At 39.8% G+C, this 17,696-nt stretch overlaps 2 protein-coding genes across 2 annotated transcripts; both read right to left on the reverse strand.

Moving 5' to 3' along the window:
* Nucleotides 1-2,654: 2,654 nt before the first annotated feature.
* LOC110605267 (60S ribosomal protein L18a) lies at nucleotides 2,655-5,773 on the reverse strand. Its single transcript, XM_021743702.2, has 4 exons — nucleotides 5,617-5,773; nucleotides 4,920-5,035; nucleotides 4,766-4,829; nucleotides 2,655-3,242 (listed from the first exon to the last, which is right to left on the reverse strand). The coding sequence occupies exons 1-4, from the start codon at nucleotides 5,629-5,631 to the stop codon at nucleotides 2,901-2,903; spliced, it is 537 nt and encodes a 178-aa protein (XP_021599394.1). The 5' UTR covers nucleotides 5,632-5,773; the 3' UTR covers nucleotides 2,655-2,900.
* An 8,842-nt stretch (nucleotides 5,774-14,615) lies between these two features.
* LOC122722301 (60S ribosomal protein L18a-like protein) lies at nucleotides 14,616-17,160 on the reverse strand. Its single transcript, XM_043952783.1, has 4 exons — nucleotides 16,670-17,160; nucleotides 16,432-16,507; nucleotides 15,386-15,500; nucleotides 14,616-14,918 (listed from the first exon to the last, which is right to left on the reverse strand). The coding sequence occupies exons 1-4, from the start codon at nucleotides 16,872-16,874 to the stop codon at nucleotides 14,859-14,861; spliced, it is 456 nt and encodes a 151-aa protein (XP_043808718.1). The 5' UTR covers nucleotides 16,875-17,160; the 3' UTR covers nucleotides 14,616-14,858.
* Between the last annotated feature and the right edge of the window lie 536 nt (nucleotides 17,161-17,696).

A 17,696-nucleotide genomic window follows, 5' to 3' on the forward strand; every position in this document is an offset into this window, starting at 1 on the left:
CTGGGCATGGCCCAAGACATGGACATGGAGATTGTCTTAGACATGGACATGGGCATGGCCCAAGACATGGACATATCAATTCGTAGTGAAAAGCATACGTATCGCATAAAGTTTAATTATTTTTGATGAATCACGACATATAGTCTCGTTTGAATTGAGTTGTTACTCATTTAAAATAGAAAAAATGTACGTGAATTTTAAGCCGACTCTAAATAAGAAAAGAATTTTTGATTAATCATAAGTCTAGGAGCTACTCCAGTAAAGTCAATTCGAAGGGAAGCCATTGGAGCTCTTTCTTTTGGAAGCCAGTGATTTTCATATCCCAATCCATTATAAAACAAAATTATTATTTACATAATAAGTGTATATGATCATTACAATTGATTAAATAAGTAAGATTTTTATATCTATTTAATCATTCGATATATCTGGTCTAATTCGATTCGACACAATATAAAAATATATTATTCACTGAACCCTTAAAAAAAATTTCATTATTTACGTAGAAGCTGTCTCATTTGATCATGATAATCGCAATTGTGTTGAATAAGTGGAACTTGTGAACCCATTATATATTATTGAATTCATTACTATTTACCACAGAAATAGTAGATTATTGAATGGCACACAGGCTCAAAAACCATGGACGCCTTGGCGTCTTGGGGAAGAATGAAATTAAGATATTGCATATAGTAGATCCCACATATTAAGGTAATTTAATATTGTACTTAATTTCATAAGTTTCATGATAAGGAAAAAGAAGAGGTGATAATATCATCTTTAGCTTCTTTTTTTTTTCCTTTTTTTAATAATATTTTATATCACCCAAAACAGAGTAGTTACAGATCTAAACTGGTACCACTTATTCCATATGTTTGTAGAAATTTTACCTAATATTATGTTGGAATCCAACATTCAGGAATTTTATTTTATATTATTTTTATATATTTTTTATTTTGAGATTTTATTCAACCAAACGTTATTTTTTAATTTTTAAATATTTAAAAATAACAAAAAAAAAAAGTGTTCAAAGAAAAAGAAAAGAGGCAAGTTAGCCAACAAAGATCAATCAATAGCAATAGTCAACATTCTCTCATCATATAATTATTCTGTGAAGCGGCAAATGTTATCATTGAGCAAAATACTAAAAGAAAAAGACAACAAATTAATGATGTCTTGAATTAAAGATGTAAAAGAGGTCAGTATTATAATCTTATTTATACTGCTTTAGATGAATTTGTATTCAGAGGAGCATACGTGACAAAGATATATATAGTAATAAAAGGTAAAAAGAGACTCACATGCATCATTACAAGATTACAAAGCCATAATAATCATTACCTTCAATTATATCAATTAGAAAACAAAAGATTTGGTGGGTAGTCACCATCATCTTAATTTTGAATGTGGACAGTCAATAGTGGTGAAGTAAATGTCTTTAGAGCAGATGATATTGTGAATGGTTGCAGAAGCAGTGTAACAAGTAAAGTGAAAGCGCATGAGAGGAGGAAAATTCAAATTATTAGATATGGAGACTCATAAATCACTAGCCCAAAACAAAGGGAATCTGTATTTGCAACACTGAGTATGGCACATTGGCAATCGCCAATCACAGTATTTAAGACTGCTAATGCCGAACACTTTTGCAAGGACCTAAAGATGCTCTAGCTCAAATAGTTTTATGATCTCCAGAGTTTGATTATGGTATTTCTCTCTATTTTTTATGAAATGTAATACAGTGGAAAAGGTGATACAAGCAATTTTTATCCCTGAAAATGCCAACTTTTTGTTGAGATTTTATTCTCTAAATCGAAAGCTGACGTTTATTGCAGTGCAATTCTGATTGTATTTTCCACTTGATACATGTAAAGAGAATTCCATAAATAAGTTTGATGGAGCTCTCTTTTAGTTTTAGAGAGAGAAAACTCACTTGAATTTACTTTGGTTTCCCCTATTTCAGTCAATGCTCTCATTCTACCACTTCATCGAGAGTGATTTTTTTCCCTCGCCTATTTCCAGAGAGAGTTGTTCATATGGTTCTCTTGTTTTCTCTGAGTTGATCTTCATCAACGAGTGTTAAAAAATCCTGCTTGAGAGTTCAATTTCTTTAGGACAGTATATCTGAAGGTCCAAATTCATATTTGGATCCGTTTCACTGTCGACCGGCTTCAATAAGTTTTTTTCCCAATCTTTGAGTTAAATAAGAGACTTGTCATTAACTGTGATTACCTTTTACACTAGGGTGGGTTCTAGCCTTCCTGCGTCCGGTTTGCTAGCCTGGTTCTTTCAGCCCATTTTTCAGGCCTTTTCATTGAACTCCATCGAAAAAGCACAAAAAAAAAAAAAATTGCGCGTTGGACTGTGAATAGATCTCTAACTTCTTGTCACCCTTCTGATATAATGAAATGAAATATAATGTTCAGCGAGGAAGAATAATACATTTCCTCTAGCAGATAAAATATCAAGAACATCAAGTTTTTTTAAACGAACTTTTAGAAGCTACTTGTCGTACAACTGAATATGAGAATGAGAATATATACCAAGAGAATTGCCGGGTAACCATGACCATCTAATTTATACTAAATCAATTTTGCGTATGATTACTGGGGAGATATTAAGACACCAAAGCACTTCCTTAGAACCACAGGTTTCAGTTGTTTCAACCTAAAAATAAAAATCTTACTAATGGAATAAAGTAACAAATGTTGATCATAGCAACCCCAAAAAAAAAAATCCAGAGCAACTTTAAAAGTAAAGATAACAACAAATATCAAATCTGACAAATCTAAAGATCTGCAAATGAACGCAATATCCAAAAACAAAAATGACGAAGTCTACAAAGTTGAAATCCGGTAGTAGACAAAGTTTCACCTCTCTGCACCTCCATCAGGCAATAGAGTTTACATGAATAAGTTGGGCCTGGTTGCCTTGTATGTGGTCTTGAGCTTTCTAGTTGGTGGTCTAACCTTCTTAAACACCAATGGGAACTTGATCTTGGAGTTGTGGAACTGCTTGGTGCTCTCCCTCTTGCATAGCTTCGCAGGAATAGTGGCAGTCTTGATAATTTGAATGCAAGGGAACCTGACTCTATGGCGAGAAGCCATCTCATTGTACATTTGCTCAACAGCACCATTGAGAGTTGTATCACGATACTCCTTGTACATGTTGTGGTAACCTGTTCGGCTTTGGTAACGAAGCCAAATGCCATAGTTCTTGATCTTGGTTGGATTTTTCTCAAAGATCTACAAGCAAATTCATGCATAACATCAATGAAACAGAAAGGAAAAGAAAGAACATAAATCACCAAATACAAAACTTAAATGCTACATTAGCAGTAAAGAGATGAAAATGAAAAGGGAAATTCAACTAATGGCCTCCATTAGCCATGCAATTGAAGTAGACTAATATAAAAACATGTAGCAGCGCAATGTGCTCCTTAAGGAATGAAGAAAAGCTTCACAAGAGACAAGAAAAAACCACCAGTCATATTTTCCAAGAGAACACGTCAAATGCAGACACCAAATAATGAAGCATACCATACCAGTTCAACTTTAATTTCTTTCAAGCTCAATAATATAATTCCAGTAATTTTGGCAGGAAAATATGAGTTCTCCCCAAATTCAGCTTCATAAAATAGCAAAAAACTTATATTCAAGTAATTTCTTTAATGCTGTTCAGTGTCCTTTGAATGGATAAGAAATAAACTAAAATAAAGAGAGAATGTAGTTTCTCCAATGTTTCTTGAAAGCACTCTGGAATAGCTGAGGAAAATATGAGAGAAGCAACAGAAGCTATATTGCTTCAAGGGAAGCAGTTAAGCAGGAACAAGTCATACATTCACATTGACCAGATAATGAAGATGGATTGCCTAAAACATGAAACTTTTCATCAAATTCAGTTACCAATTTTCCAATTGCATTAAGACTTCTCAGTGTCTTTTAATTTAAATGGATAAGAAATTCAATAACTTGACGAGCAAATGTAGTTGCTCCGGTGTTCCCCCAAAGAAGCATGAAATAGCTTAGGAGAAATATGAAAAGAGCAACACACTTTATATTGCTTCAAGGGAACGAGTCGGATGGGAATGAGTCATATCCACACAGACCAGATAATGAAGCATCCCAGACAGATTAATTCTATATTTTTTGATGCCTAAACTGCTATATGCCTAAAACAATAGTTTCTTCCTCCATATTCTTTTTGTCAAATTCTTCCTCCATATTCAGTTCCAAAAAATTGCACAAGACACATCAGAGAGACTTCAATAAGCCTGTACATTTCCTTCTGACTGGATATCGAATGGACTAAAATGAAGAGCAAAAATAGTGGCCAAGTGTTCCCCCAAAAGCTAATCAGATTTATTGCTTTAAGAGAAGAAATCATGTGGGAATGAGTCATCCCCTGACAAGTAATGAAGAATCCAAATTATTTAAGACAATAAATCCTTAAAAGTTTATGCATATAACTTCCATGCATTACACGCATTGTTTTAGTGCCAATATCAAGAAAATGTTAAATAAAGGCAATCATGGCTATGTCTGCACAGTATCATTGAAAAACATCACAATTTTCATTGCATAATCTCATTAATTTTTGGACAGCAAAAGACCTTGTTCAATGCATAACATGTTTACAGACCAAAAATCAAAGTATAAAAATCATACAATCTGTTCACTATTGTTGCAAGGATTAGAGTATATGCAAAATTTCCAACAATTATCCCCAAAATAATGCATTCCATTAATGAATGGACATTTCATTATACCTCATTGATAGCTAGAACTTGACCATTGCTTTTCTTGACCTTCTTCAGCTTCCTGAGGAAGTACCTGTCAAAATGAATACATATAAATAACAAATTCCACCAAAATATCCAATAGATACGAAACTGAGAAAAATAAGATCTAGTCATATCTCACCAGAACTTGGACTTTGCCCGAACCTCATTTGTGGCCCACAGCTTCATGCGATAAATTTTTGGGTGCTCATCTGTGTCGGTGGGCAACCCTCTTCCAACAACCTGGTACTGGTGAAACTGCAACCCACAAAAAAGAAAAGAGGACAAAGTCATATTTATGGAAAATGAAAAACTCAATTACAAGCAATCACACTGTCAATTGCTCATAAAACATGGTGTCGAATTTCAAAGAAAGTAAATAAACACAATAGCAAAACAATAATCCTGTCAAATTTTTTCACTACTTCAAATACATTATACCACCGAAACTAAAATTTCAAATCCCTTAGTCCGTAAATCTAAGGAAATTTAAGGAATATCAATCAATCGTATAATCGAACAAGCAAAATAAGAAGACAAATGTATTATCCAAATCAACAAAATCAACTTAATTGATAATTAAAAGGTATAAAATCCAAAAATCTCAAAAGCATAAGCAGCTCAAAACACTGGAGATAGTCTAGTTGCTTGGAAATCCAAGAAAAAAAGAAAAAAAATGATTTAGACAGAATAACAAACACGTATCAAGCAAAAATAATTCTCACAAAAAAAATGGAGATGAATTAAGAATTGAGAAGGCACAATACAAACAACACACGAAGAACTCGCGAGCCGGATTAGTTAACAGATAAGAGAAGTGAGGCTACATTCGAACTTACCCTGTGAGTAACCATTTTCGAGGGAAGAGAAGAAATCGTGTAGATCTCTGGGTTGCAGTTCCCGTCTCTCGTTGTAGGAGAAGCAGCAGTATAGGATTTTGTTCGATTTATATATGTCGCACAAGCGAGGTGGAAAACCTAGTCGTACAAGATTATGATAGAGTGACAGGGGGGCTTTACAAGAGATGTTAAAGGCCAATTAGAAAGCCACACGTGATCATATCCCTTATGAAGTTAACTTTTAAATTAAATTAAACTAAATATTACATTTTCAAAAAAAATAATAAATTAAATATTTGTGTATAATTTTGAACTTGTTTATTTTAATATTTGGGATGTGTCTATGACTTTAAATATTATATTTCATTTACAATTAGATATAAACAAATATTTTTTATTTTTTATGTTATATAAAACATATTTGTATAATAATTTTTTGTTTGATTCCATAAACATAAAATTTGATGATCTGAGATCCAGAGAAATAGGGTTTTACAAAGGATTCTGTAAAACTAGAAAAAGTTTAGACCTAGAGGAGAGTATTTCTCCTTTTATATGTCTCCTTTTGTCTGCTAGTGACGTGCTAACATAATGTATATCATTGGTCCACCTGTCCCTGCTACGTTGATACGGACGTATGAGGGAATCAGATCTCTGCTCCATGCGTAACGGCCTCTGATTCTTTCAGGACGCGCATGTGGGTAGATCCACATGAGGGACATGCGGATCTACTTCCTAGTTCCGGGTCGGGCCAGAGGATGAGGTAAGGGCCGAGCCCATCGAGGATCGGCTGGTCCAGTTGGAAGGGTCGGGCTGGCCTTGGAGAGGGGGAGCTGGACTTAGTGCGAGTCGTGAGGTTCGAGGGCTTCGGGATGATGGGCCCGCATCGTGGGCTGGATCCCAGACCGGGGTGTGATGAGCCCAGCGGTCATCAATTGCCCCTTTACCCTTTCGTCAGTTATTAGGCGACTGACGAGGGGGTAAATATCGAGAGTAATAATGACCGCACCGCTCCAGGACAAAACCTTGCAGAGCGACTTTTCACCTCATTACTGTTTTGCATTTCAAATTCTTTCTGCCTTCTTGCAACCTTTGCTCTCTCTTCTGTCTTCTCTGCGATTTACCTACATCGTCCTTCTTCCTCAGCCGTTTCCAAGGTACGCTCTTTTCTTTGTTATTCTATGGGGAAACCAAAGCTTCCTGACGTTCTTAACGTTGAGTCTAATATCACCCCGTCCATTCTGAAAAATTTCTTTTCTCGGGAGTATTTAGATACCCCCTTTTTCGCATCCGTGCCCCTTATCCAAATGAAAGGATTGTTCTTCCAGATCCTCCTCCTTCTGACCTGATCGATCCCCAACGGGACCTGAGCCTGGTCTTTTTTGCTAAACAAAGGGAGTTTGGCTTAACTTTCCCTTTTTCTCCTTTCTTCACGGAGGTCTTCCGGTACTTCAGTATAACTCCTCGGATGCTAGTCCCCAACTCCATTCTGTTTATGTCCTCTTTTGAGTCCGTGTGTCTAAGCCGGGGGATCACGCCCACGGTGCCTTTGTTTGTCTCCTTCTTTCGATTAGTCAGAGCAAGCCACTGTTTTTATTATTTTTCTCCTCGAGGAGGGCTCTCGATCTTTTCGGGTCATAAGGATTCGATAAAAGGCTGGATGGAGGGCTTTGTCGTAGTGGAGCTCAGGAAGGAGTCCGGGCTAGTCTGGGATCTAGAGCTCTCCTGGGAAGAAGTTGCACTGAACTGCAATGACCCGCCCCAGCTGAGTCTTACCGAACAAGTTGGATTTGTTTGGCTGACCTCTATTGAAAAGAAATATGATGTTGAGAAATGCATGTTTGTGTCTAATCTTCATGATATTAGTGAAGCGGGTATTTAACTCCACTCAGTTGTGTTATTTTGTCTGGGTAATCTTTGTGGTAAATTGTCTTGTTCTGTATTAATTTCGCATTTTTGCAGCTTCCGACGTTAAGATGGAACAGATCAAACCCCCAAAGAACCTCGTGTTATCCCGTGAGAGCATGAACGCGGCTCTGGATGCTCTTCGAGCCGGGCTGTCGGTGAAAGAGGCCACCCAGGAGGTAGCTAAGACTATTTCCATTAGGACGATGAATAAGACCCCAGCTCTGCCCTCTGGTCGAGCTTCCAAACCGAACTCCAGGGGTGCCAGGTCTTCCAGACCATCTAGTCGTGGTGGATCGAGCTCAATTCCCCAGTCTTCTCCAACCTCCAGATCTCGGCTGGCCTCTGTAGAGGAAGTGAAGAAAGCTCCTTCGGATACGGCTAGATTAGCCGAGGGCGTCGAACTGAAGAGGACTGATTTATCTTTGCCTTCAAAGAAAATCTCTGAAGGAGGAGTTGAGGTCTTCCCAACCACTAACAAGGCTCCTGCAAGCGACCGGGAGGTCATCTCCGTAGAGGATGACAGTCAAGGAGCCACTGATGAGGACGTCCTTATTATTAGGGATATCCTGGTGAAGACAACTGAGTCCAGATCGACTGAGGGAATACCCCTCCAGAAGGAGTCTTTGGCTACTCCTGCAGGGCGGGAAGAAGCGCCCCCTTTCATCTGATGCTCCTGCCCCCGTTCCCAAGAAATCTCGGGGTTCTAAGCGTGCTGCCCCTGCATTGCCTCCCCTCGAGAAGGAGAAAACTGCAGTGGTGCCCCTGCTTTCTGCTTCAAATAATGATATCTTGAATGCCGAGGACATCACCCATCAGACTCCGGCGACCGTGGTTGCTGAAATAATCCGAGAACGAATGTTCGGTGGAGTCACTCAGGCTTCGGATCCTCGCCTGCTGGCCCTTTCTGGTCATCTGGCCAGCTCTACTCAAGAGCAGGCGGCCTTCCGAGCTCGGTCTAGAGAGCAGCTATGAAACACTGCCAGGGAGATGCTTTTGATGGTGAGTTCTGTTTGGTTCTTTTCTACTCTTAATTCGTTTTTACCTTTCTCTACCTCTCAGCTTTGCTTGTCTTCCTGTTTACTAGGTTACTGGCATATTCATGGAGATGGATGCCCCAGATCGTGCCCTCAGGGACTCGGTGGACCGTCGGATCGAGGAAGCACGTCTTGAGGAGAATTTATCCGCGTCCAGCGATGCCCGGGGCAATCTCGCCGCGGTCCAAGAGGACTATAGGTCCCTTCAGTTCGATTTACACGCAGCCAAGGAGGCCCGTAAGAAGGCAGAGGAGGAGACATCTGAGGTGCGAAAGCATGCCCAGTCCCTAGAAGCAGAATTGTCTCACATTCCGGAGGGTTCTCCAAGAGTCTGACGAGAGGGCAGCTGCAGCAGAGGTTCGTTGTGGAGAAGTTCTGAAGCAGCTGTCCTCCACCGTGGATGCTCTGCGCGAAAGGGACGAGGCCGTGAGCCAGAAGGAGGAAGTTCAGCGCCAGTACGAGCAGCTGAAAGTAAAATTAGATGTTGTGCTGGCTCAAAAGAGTGAAGCTGTAGCTCGGGTTGTGGTCCTGAAGCAGGAGCTGAGTAAGCAGGCCGATAGCATTAAGGGCTTGACTTTGGTAGCAGAGGAGTCTAAACTTCAGAATCAGCAACTCTGCCAACAAGTCAAAACCCTAGAGACGAGATGCTCAGCCCTGTCTGAAGAGGCCAAATTAGCAGAGGATAAGGTCCAGCTGGAGGTTGAGAAGCATTTGAAGGAGTATAAGGAGTCCCCCGAGCTGAAGAAGGAGATCCAGCAGGCCAGTGAAGCTTACCTCCAAGATTACAAGAATTCTTCTGAGCTAAGAGCCGAGATAGCTGAGGCCTGCGAGAGACGACTTACGGAATATAAAGCTTCGAATGAGATGAAAGAAGCCATATGGTATAAAGGTCTCCGCATGTTCGTCTCTGGCTTCAACCGAGGTTTAAGGGAGACCAGACATAATCCATCCATCCCCTTGACTGTACTTCGAGCCAAAGAGGAGGATTCCGATGGTGAGGATGTGATCTATAGGGAGGACGATATGCCTTTGCCTAAAGGGACTTCTCTTACTGCAGCTGGGCCTTCTGAGGCAGAGTCCGAGCTGGATACGGAGGATGTGGGAGTCCCCGAACCTGAGGGGGGCGACATCAAGCCTCAAAAGGAAGGTGTAGAATTAGGAGAGGGAGGTGCTGGACCTTCAGGGCTGGAGATTGTTCCTTTTGTAGGTGCTAGGGAGTCTGATCGAGAGGAGGCCAGACCTCCCGTGGGCAGCAATGTAGATAATGTAAACATAGATAGTGTAGACAGTGTAAGGGATAATATAGACGCTAGTGTATCTGAGGGTGATGCCCCTAAGCATGTGAGTCCTCTGAGGACGGTCTTTCCTCCACCAATCTTAGATGATTAGATTGTAAATTTCTCTATACTTTTTAATGAAATTTTACTTTTGTTCACTGTTCACACTTAAACTGTTCTGCCTATTTTTCAACTTCATAAAGCTACTTATACTGTTACAAGTAATCTGGCTTGTCAAGAGTGAAATGTTTAAGCCATGTACTTGATAATTTTTCTAAGGAATCCACTGTATTGTTTTTCCTTTTACCTTTAAGCCCATCAGGACCAAAAACTCTATCAATTGTTTGAACTTTTGACTTATGCACCTATCTATTTTAAGATATTCTTGTTCATAAGCTTTTTCCGAGCTGAACTAGTCTTTAACCATGAGCTCGGTTCTTAGCTATATGTCCGATTTTATAAGAAGTCAGGTCACGTACCTTTTAATGGTGACGAGCAGGGCTGACTTTTTGCTTTTAGTACTGACCTGTCAGGGGATGAAGTTGAGGTCTCTTCTGCTCATACCATTGGGTTTCTCCCCGAGTTGCCCCTTTACCTCCTCAACATTTCACTACATGAGTGGTGAGGGGGTAAATCCCTAAACTTTGTTCGTAATCACGTGGGCTTATTTTAGCCGACTTTACCTTTCTTCTTGGTTATGAGTTCGGATGTCTGTTTATGGCAAACTGACTCGAGCTGTGAGCACAGTCTTTTGCCTTCGTTTATCCTCCTATGTGTTCCTGCATTTATGGGCTTTTTCATAGAGGGAGCTGGGAGCTTGGCTCTTTGCTCTTTGCTTAGGTTTTTATGCCTATAGTCCGTGACGCTGCTTATTTCGCGAGCTCAGGAGTTCGGAATTTTGCCTTCTTTTTTTTTTTTCGCTTTGGTGTTCCGAGCTCGTTTGTGAGGTCGGACTTAACCTTTCTTTTTCCGAGCTGCCTATCCTCGAGCGTTTTGTGGGTCCTTTGCTGTTTAGACCTCTCTCTGGGCTAGCTAGTTCAGCGCCAGTGGTCAATTCACGAGGTTGGTGTCGTACCGAGCTTACTTTTTAAGGTCGGCTTGGGGCTGTGGCGCTTTTGGCTATTGTGCCCCGAGCTCCTTCGGGAGGTCGGAATCTTGTTTTTCATTGGTAGCTTGGGACTCGTCTTTCGCGTGAGATCGGAGCCGTGTTTTTATGGGTTGTCCCTGCATATGATATTGAATTTTTGCACTGGGAGGCCCTTAGGACCTTCACCGACCGTTTTTGTTTTGTTTTCCCAGGAGTTCTAAGGGATCCCGGTCTTCTTTATTTTTTCGGGAGTTCTAGGGGATCCCGGTCTTCTTTGTTTTCCCGGGAGTTCTAGGGGATCTCGGTCTTCATGCTCCGGGAGGTCTTTTAAGATCCTCACCGGCCGTTTTTGTTTTGTTTTCCCGGGAGTTCTAAGGGATACCGGTCTTCATGCTCCGGGAGGTCTTTTAAGATCCTCGCTGGCCGTTTTTGTTTTGTTTTCCCGGGAGTTCTAGGGGATCCCGGTCTTCATGCTCTGGGAGGTCTTTTAAGATCCTCATCGGCCATTTTTATTTTGTTTTCCTGGGAGTTCTAAGGGATCCCAGTCTTCTTTGTTTTCCCGGGAGTTCTAGGGGATCCCGGTCTTCATGCTCCGGGAGGTCTTTTAAGATCCTCACTGGCCGTTTTTATTTCATTTTCCCGGGAGTTCTAAGGGATCCCGGTCTTCTTTGCTTTCCCGGGAGTTCTAGGGGATCCCGGTCTTCATGCTCCGGGAGGTCTTTTAAGATCCTCACCGGCCGTTTTTGTTTTGTTTTCCCGGGAGTTCTAAGGGATCCCGGTCTTCTTTGTTTTCCCGGGAGTTCTAGGGGATCCCGGTCTTCATGCTTCGGGAGGTCTTTTAAGATCCTCACCGGCCGTTTTTATTTTGTTTTCCCGGGAGTTCTAAGGGATCCCGGTCTTCTTTGTTTTCCCGGGAGTTCTAGGGGATCCCGATCTTCATGCTCCGGGAGGTCTTTTAAGATCCTCACCAGCCGTTTTTGTCTTCTACCTCTGAGGTCTCTGTGTCTCAGGGTCTTCAGATTCTGTGCTTTCTTTTTAAAAGAGAAGTGACATTCATAATAGAGATAACATCATTGTGTAAAGAATGGTGTTATTTTATTCATTTGTACTTTTCAGAGTATAATATTTTTTTTTACAAATATTTCAAGGGAAATACCTCTTCAAGTGCTGGATATTCCAAGCATGGGGCTCAGGGTTTCCTTGCATATCTTCAATTCGGTATACGCCTGGCCTGACCACTTTTGTTATCCTGAATGGGCCCTCCCAGGTCGGTGCCAACTTGCCCATTGCTGCTCTTTTTCCCTTAGCCTCCAGGTTTCTCAGGGCCAAATCTCCAAAACTTCCAATGCTTTCGGTCTCAAGACTGTTGAACCACGCCTGCGCTGGCCCCGAGAGCATCGTTGGGAATACCTTGCACATCAAAGCATCCGATAAAGTTTGCAGCTCCATGAAGGTCTTGTAGTTCATGACATGCTCCCTCGGGTTACCAGCTCCGTCATAGGCCGCCATCGATGGCATCATAAACTTCTTAGGGACAGTCTCCTGCTGCACCCACTTTGAGAAAGGTGAAGAAGTGGGCAGGGAGGTTTGGCTCTGATCCTTCTTTCCCAGCTCGGCCAAGAGCTGCTCTCTCAACTTCTGCAGTTTTTGGTCCACGTTCTCATTTTCTGGCCTGGGTTTCTTCTCCAGGCGGTATTCCTCCTCCTCTGCTTCACTTCTCGTCCACCTAGTTGTTCCGGCGGAATAGTTGTCGGCCTCGTCATTCTCTATCATCTCCCTCACCCTCCTTCCATGGATTCGAGCCTCTGGCTCTTCCTCTTCTCCGGCTCTTCTCTCCCTTTCCCCGGTACCGCGGCTGCTGGTTTGAAGGCGGTCGGGGATAGGTTAGGGCTCATTAATTTGGGGTTCTTCTACCACTGGGAGTGTATTCATTGGGGTGCTGAGGCCCTTTGTTGCATTATCTGCCCCAACCAGTGGGCGGTATTCTGTAGTTGGAGGGCCATGGTTTGAAGGTCCTGGTTGGATAGGTAGCGGTGGGAGCATTCCCTGCCAAGCTTGGCGAGGGATTGAGAGGAATGGGTGTTTGGTTGTTTAGTGTTGTAGGGCTAGAAAAGGAGAACTGTTGCCCCTCTTGGGCAGAGCTCAGGTCATTTGGGATGTTGAGGTTGCTTTCATTGTGATTAGCCATCGTGGATCTCAGTGGGTTTTGTTAAGAGCGGAACTCCGGTGATGAAAAGATCTCCTTCGTTCCCACAGACGGCGCCAATTGATGATCTGAGATCTAGAGAAATAGGATTTTATAAAGGGTTCTGTAAAACTAGAAAAAGTTTAGACTTAGAGGAGAGTATTTCTCCTTTTATATGTTTCATTTTGTCTGCTAGTGACGTACTAACAGAACGTATATCATTGGTCCACCTGTCCCTGCTATATTGATACGGACGTACGAGGGAATCAGATCTCTGCTCCATGCGTAACGGCCTCTGATTCTTTCAGGACGCGCATGCGGGTGGATCCACACGAGGGACATGCAGGATCTACTTCCTGGTTCCGAGTCGGGCCAGAAGATGAGGTACGGGCCGAGCCCATCGAGGATCGGCTGGTCCAGTTGGAAGGGTCGGGCTGACCTTGGAGGGGGGAGCTGGACTTAGTGCGAGTCGTGAGGTTCGAGGGCTTCGGGATAATGGGCCCACATCGTGGGCTGGACCCCAGACCGGGGTGTGATGAGCCCAGCGGTCATCAAAATTTATTTGAAACTACAAATTTAAAAAATCCATTCTTTTGAACTCGTCCTAATCTCCAATTTTTAATCTTCAATTTCCATTTTAAAGAATCCATTCTTTTACATTTGGAAGAAAATTTAATTCAATTAGTAAATTTTGAGCAATTTTTATGTGAACTGGGTCTTGAAGAGAATACATGTATTTTTATATGGATTTTTTTGTTTCAATCTATTTATTTACTGAAAGTTTAAACATAAAAATGACAAAAAATACTTTTATTAAAATATAAGCATATGTATTATAATTAAAATTTGATAAAATATTTCGTACATAATAACTTGACTGTCGAGATTTTATATGAATAGCTGAAGTTTGATGCAATTTTTACGGGCTTGGTTCCATGGTAAAGCAGAGCCCAACCATGGCCTTAACCTTCATTAGCTCCACAACCCTAGAACCCAGGCCACAACAATGATGTCTTCAAATGGGACAAAGTCCATAGCAGAATCCACCAAATTCAGGCCTTCGGAATACTTGGGATTTGATAAATCATGGAGGGCGAACAGCTGCTCACTGGTTCTCGTGTCAACACTCTACTACCTTCGACGCGAAGCAATCTAATGCTTGAGGTCAATTTGGAGCAAATCCAGAATGGCCTATTCGTTGCAAAGATAAGCGGATGCCAATCTACAATAACTCCTGATGCCAGTGAATTGATAAAAACAACCCAGAAGTGAAGCTCAAGGGTAACTGGAAATGTTAGGAACTATGAGGTCAAATGCCAACCACAGCCCATTAACATCAAGGCTCGACAAGTCATGCGAGTGTAATTCTTATCTAGAACCAGTTCATAGTAAACTCAAAACATATATAAGTAAAATTAAATAAAACCCTTTTATCTGTAACTTGAATCCATCTAAGCAGGCTTTTCTCCACGCATAATATCGGAATTAATAAGTTGATACCAAACAAATTAGCATTGAATATTCCCAAGACAACACCTTGTCTTTGTCATTTACTTGTTTGTTATTCCCCCTTCCAATTAGTATACATTTACAAGAGACGTTGCTAATATTTCAAAGGCACCTTGAACAATATCCATAATTGTCTTTAAACATTGAAAATAATATTTAAAGTTGCACTAAAATACAAACCATTCATTTTACAGAATTCTACATTTGAAATATACAGTTTGGTCTTGCATTGCATATAAGCCTCACCAGGCGTGAGATCCCTTAGTTACGCCAAGAGTAACAGCAATCATGGCAAGGATAGCCTGAACAGATCAAAAAGGAAAATTTTCAGCAACTAAAATAAGAAATGAAGTTCAATTTCCACATAACAAAGAAACAGAAAGCAAGCAACGTAGAATGGTGAGACTTAAAAAATGCAAGATAAGTCAGGGTTTATTCCTCCAAATATCTGGAGTGATCTTACATCAAAACCGTTCGGAAAAATTATGCCCTAGGAAGAGATCTCCAATCAACAAAATGTTAAAATCAAAATTAGCCATCTTATATGGAATGGAGGATAGCCAAGGTATGGAAACAAGCAATGTTCACGTATGTAAGAATGGTGGTATGGGCCTAAACTTGATTGAAACCCGACCCTTGACATGAAAAAGGAATGGTCTTTTTGACAAATAAAATCATCACAGGAATCCTAGGAAGAGGAAAAGATCAAGTAACTGAAACAAATTACACTCTTGAGGGAAGAAATAACTGATGAACATTGATCACTTACAGCTATTGCACACGCAACATATCCCGGCTTTTCTCTATAATCCACATGTACACAAAGTAGAACAAAAGTGCCAACATACCAAGGAATGCCACCTAAAAAGAAACCAATAATAAACCTGCAAATGAAGGACAAATAGTTAATATCAATAAACGTACAACAGAAAACCATTGAGTAATGGTTTCAGAACCAAGCAGAAAAGCATAACAAAGTAGTAATTTACACTCGCAGCGAAGTTTTTTATTTCTCAAGGTTCTATATATAACAAATTTTTTCAAATCACCAAGTCTCTTCCACTTCCTACTGTTTCATTTTGTACTATAATTCAATCAGCAATTGGATACTTCATACATGTCCTTTTTCATTTTATAAGAAAAAGTAAAAGGCATTGGTATCCGTACTAAGCTTAAAGTTGCATACTTGGTGAATCCCCACAATATGTAGACGTTCAAGCAACTGTCAAACACCCGCAAGCTTATGCGTGATTAATTAAGGAGAGAATAGTAGTTAACATAATAAATACTTTTTCAACCAGTAAGACGGAGAGGGTCCAATGGATTAAAATGCACAGCATTGCCTAATAAATGCAAGAGATTCAGCCTCAGGGTTGGGGTATAAACAAAGGCCAGACAAACCAATGGAAGTAATTAAGGTCATAGAAAATGGACCAGCTAAGTAGTTTAACATTAGCAAGAGAAATCCTCTTGCGCTTGAGTATTACAACTACAGGTACAATTATCAACTAACTAATAGCAGGGCACATGCTTGATGCAACCACCTAGCAATTTCACAGCTTTCATCCAAATGTCATTAGTTATTTTGGTTTAATGACATGATACAGATAAATAATCCCTAGACCAACTTTGATCACAAAATTAGCAATTAAGAAAAATAAATAAATAAACCAACCCTTAATGAGAAGCAACCAAATTTTATCTGCATAATCAACAACAATGGGATGGAAATATTACATGTGGCTAGCAATAAAAAGTGCACCAAGATTAAAAAACCACAATCTCCAAGTGAAGAAATAATAAATGCAAACTTACAAGAACCATCCCATGCCCAGACCACAGCAGGGAAGTCTATGTTCTCTCAAGGCCCTTCCTTCAACAACCGCATAACCTATCATAAAAACGAATTCAATAAGCTTTAAATTCACAAACACCCAACAACCAAACAAAGCCACAGCATTGAACAACGACCTCTGTATTAAAGGTTAATTCATTTTGACCCCCAACAAAAACCAAAACATAGAATAAAGACTCGGTAAAATTATGTAAACACCTGTTGCATAGTTATTATATCCATGGGAATAGTACTGAGGATTGACGTCATAGACATTAGGGGCAACAGGCTGAGGGAAACCGACGACCGGATGAGGAGGTGGTTGCGGAGGAGGGTGATAGTTGGCGACGCCCTGAAAAGTCCCATAATAGTACCGGCTCTGCGGGTTGCCGGCGACACCCGTGTCTTTTCCACCTTCGCTCATCTGTTCGGTTTTTTTTTTTTTTTTTTTTGTGGGGTGGTGGTGGGGGGGGGGGGGGGGGGGCGGTTTAGTGTTGGAAAGGCGAATCAAGGCAACGCGAAAGCTACGATCTTTTCAATTTTCCTCCTCCGCACAAACAAACCTCTGAATCTAGGGCAGAAAAAAAAAGGGAGCGATGAATTTGCACCGGGAGATTGGCGGCGTATTTTGGGGAAAACGGAAAAGTTAAAAAGCCGGTTACTTCGGGCCAATGAGCGAGAAACGGACCGGATTTTGGTTGGGCATACATTAATGTAATTGTATTTATTACCACAAAGTATATTTTTGTAACTTTTTATATTTATTAATATTAAAAAAAATATTATTTAATTTTTATAATATGTAAAAAAATTTAGATAATACATAAAAGCATTTTTATAATTTTAAAAAAATCTATTAATTTATTTTTTAATATAAATTTAATTTTATTTAGAAGTAAATAAATTTAATTTTAAATTTTAAATTAATTAAACTCGTATACTATTATTTAAGAGTTAAATAAGTTTTTATTTAATAAAATATTTTTTTTAATAATAAAAAGTATTTTTTATACGATAAAACTTATTTTTATAATTTTAAAAATTATTTATTATATTTATATATTTTTAAAATTTTTTATGATAATTAAAATATTAAAATTTTAATTTTTTTAAATATTAAAAAATAATATTACTATTTAGTTCTTAATAAAAATATAAAAATTTAATTAACATAAAATTTTGAATTAAACTTATTTGACTCTTGAAAAAAATATAAAAATTTAATTAAATTTATTTTCTTAATTTT

This window comes from Manihot esculenta, chromosome 17 (genome assembly GCF_001659605.2).
Source record: "Manihot esculenta cultivar AM560-2 chromosome 17, M.esculenta_v8, whole genome shotgun sequence".
Classification (NCBI taxonomy): Eukaryota; Viridiplantae; Streptophyta; class Magnoliopsida; order Malpighiales; family Euphorbiaceae; genus Manihot; species Manihot esculenta.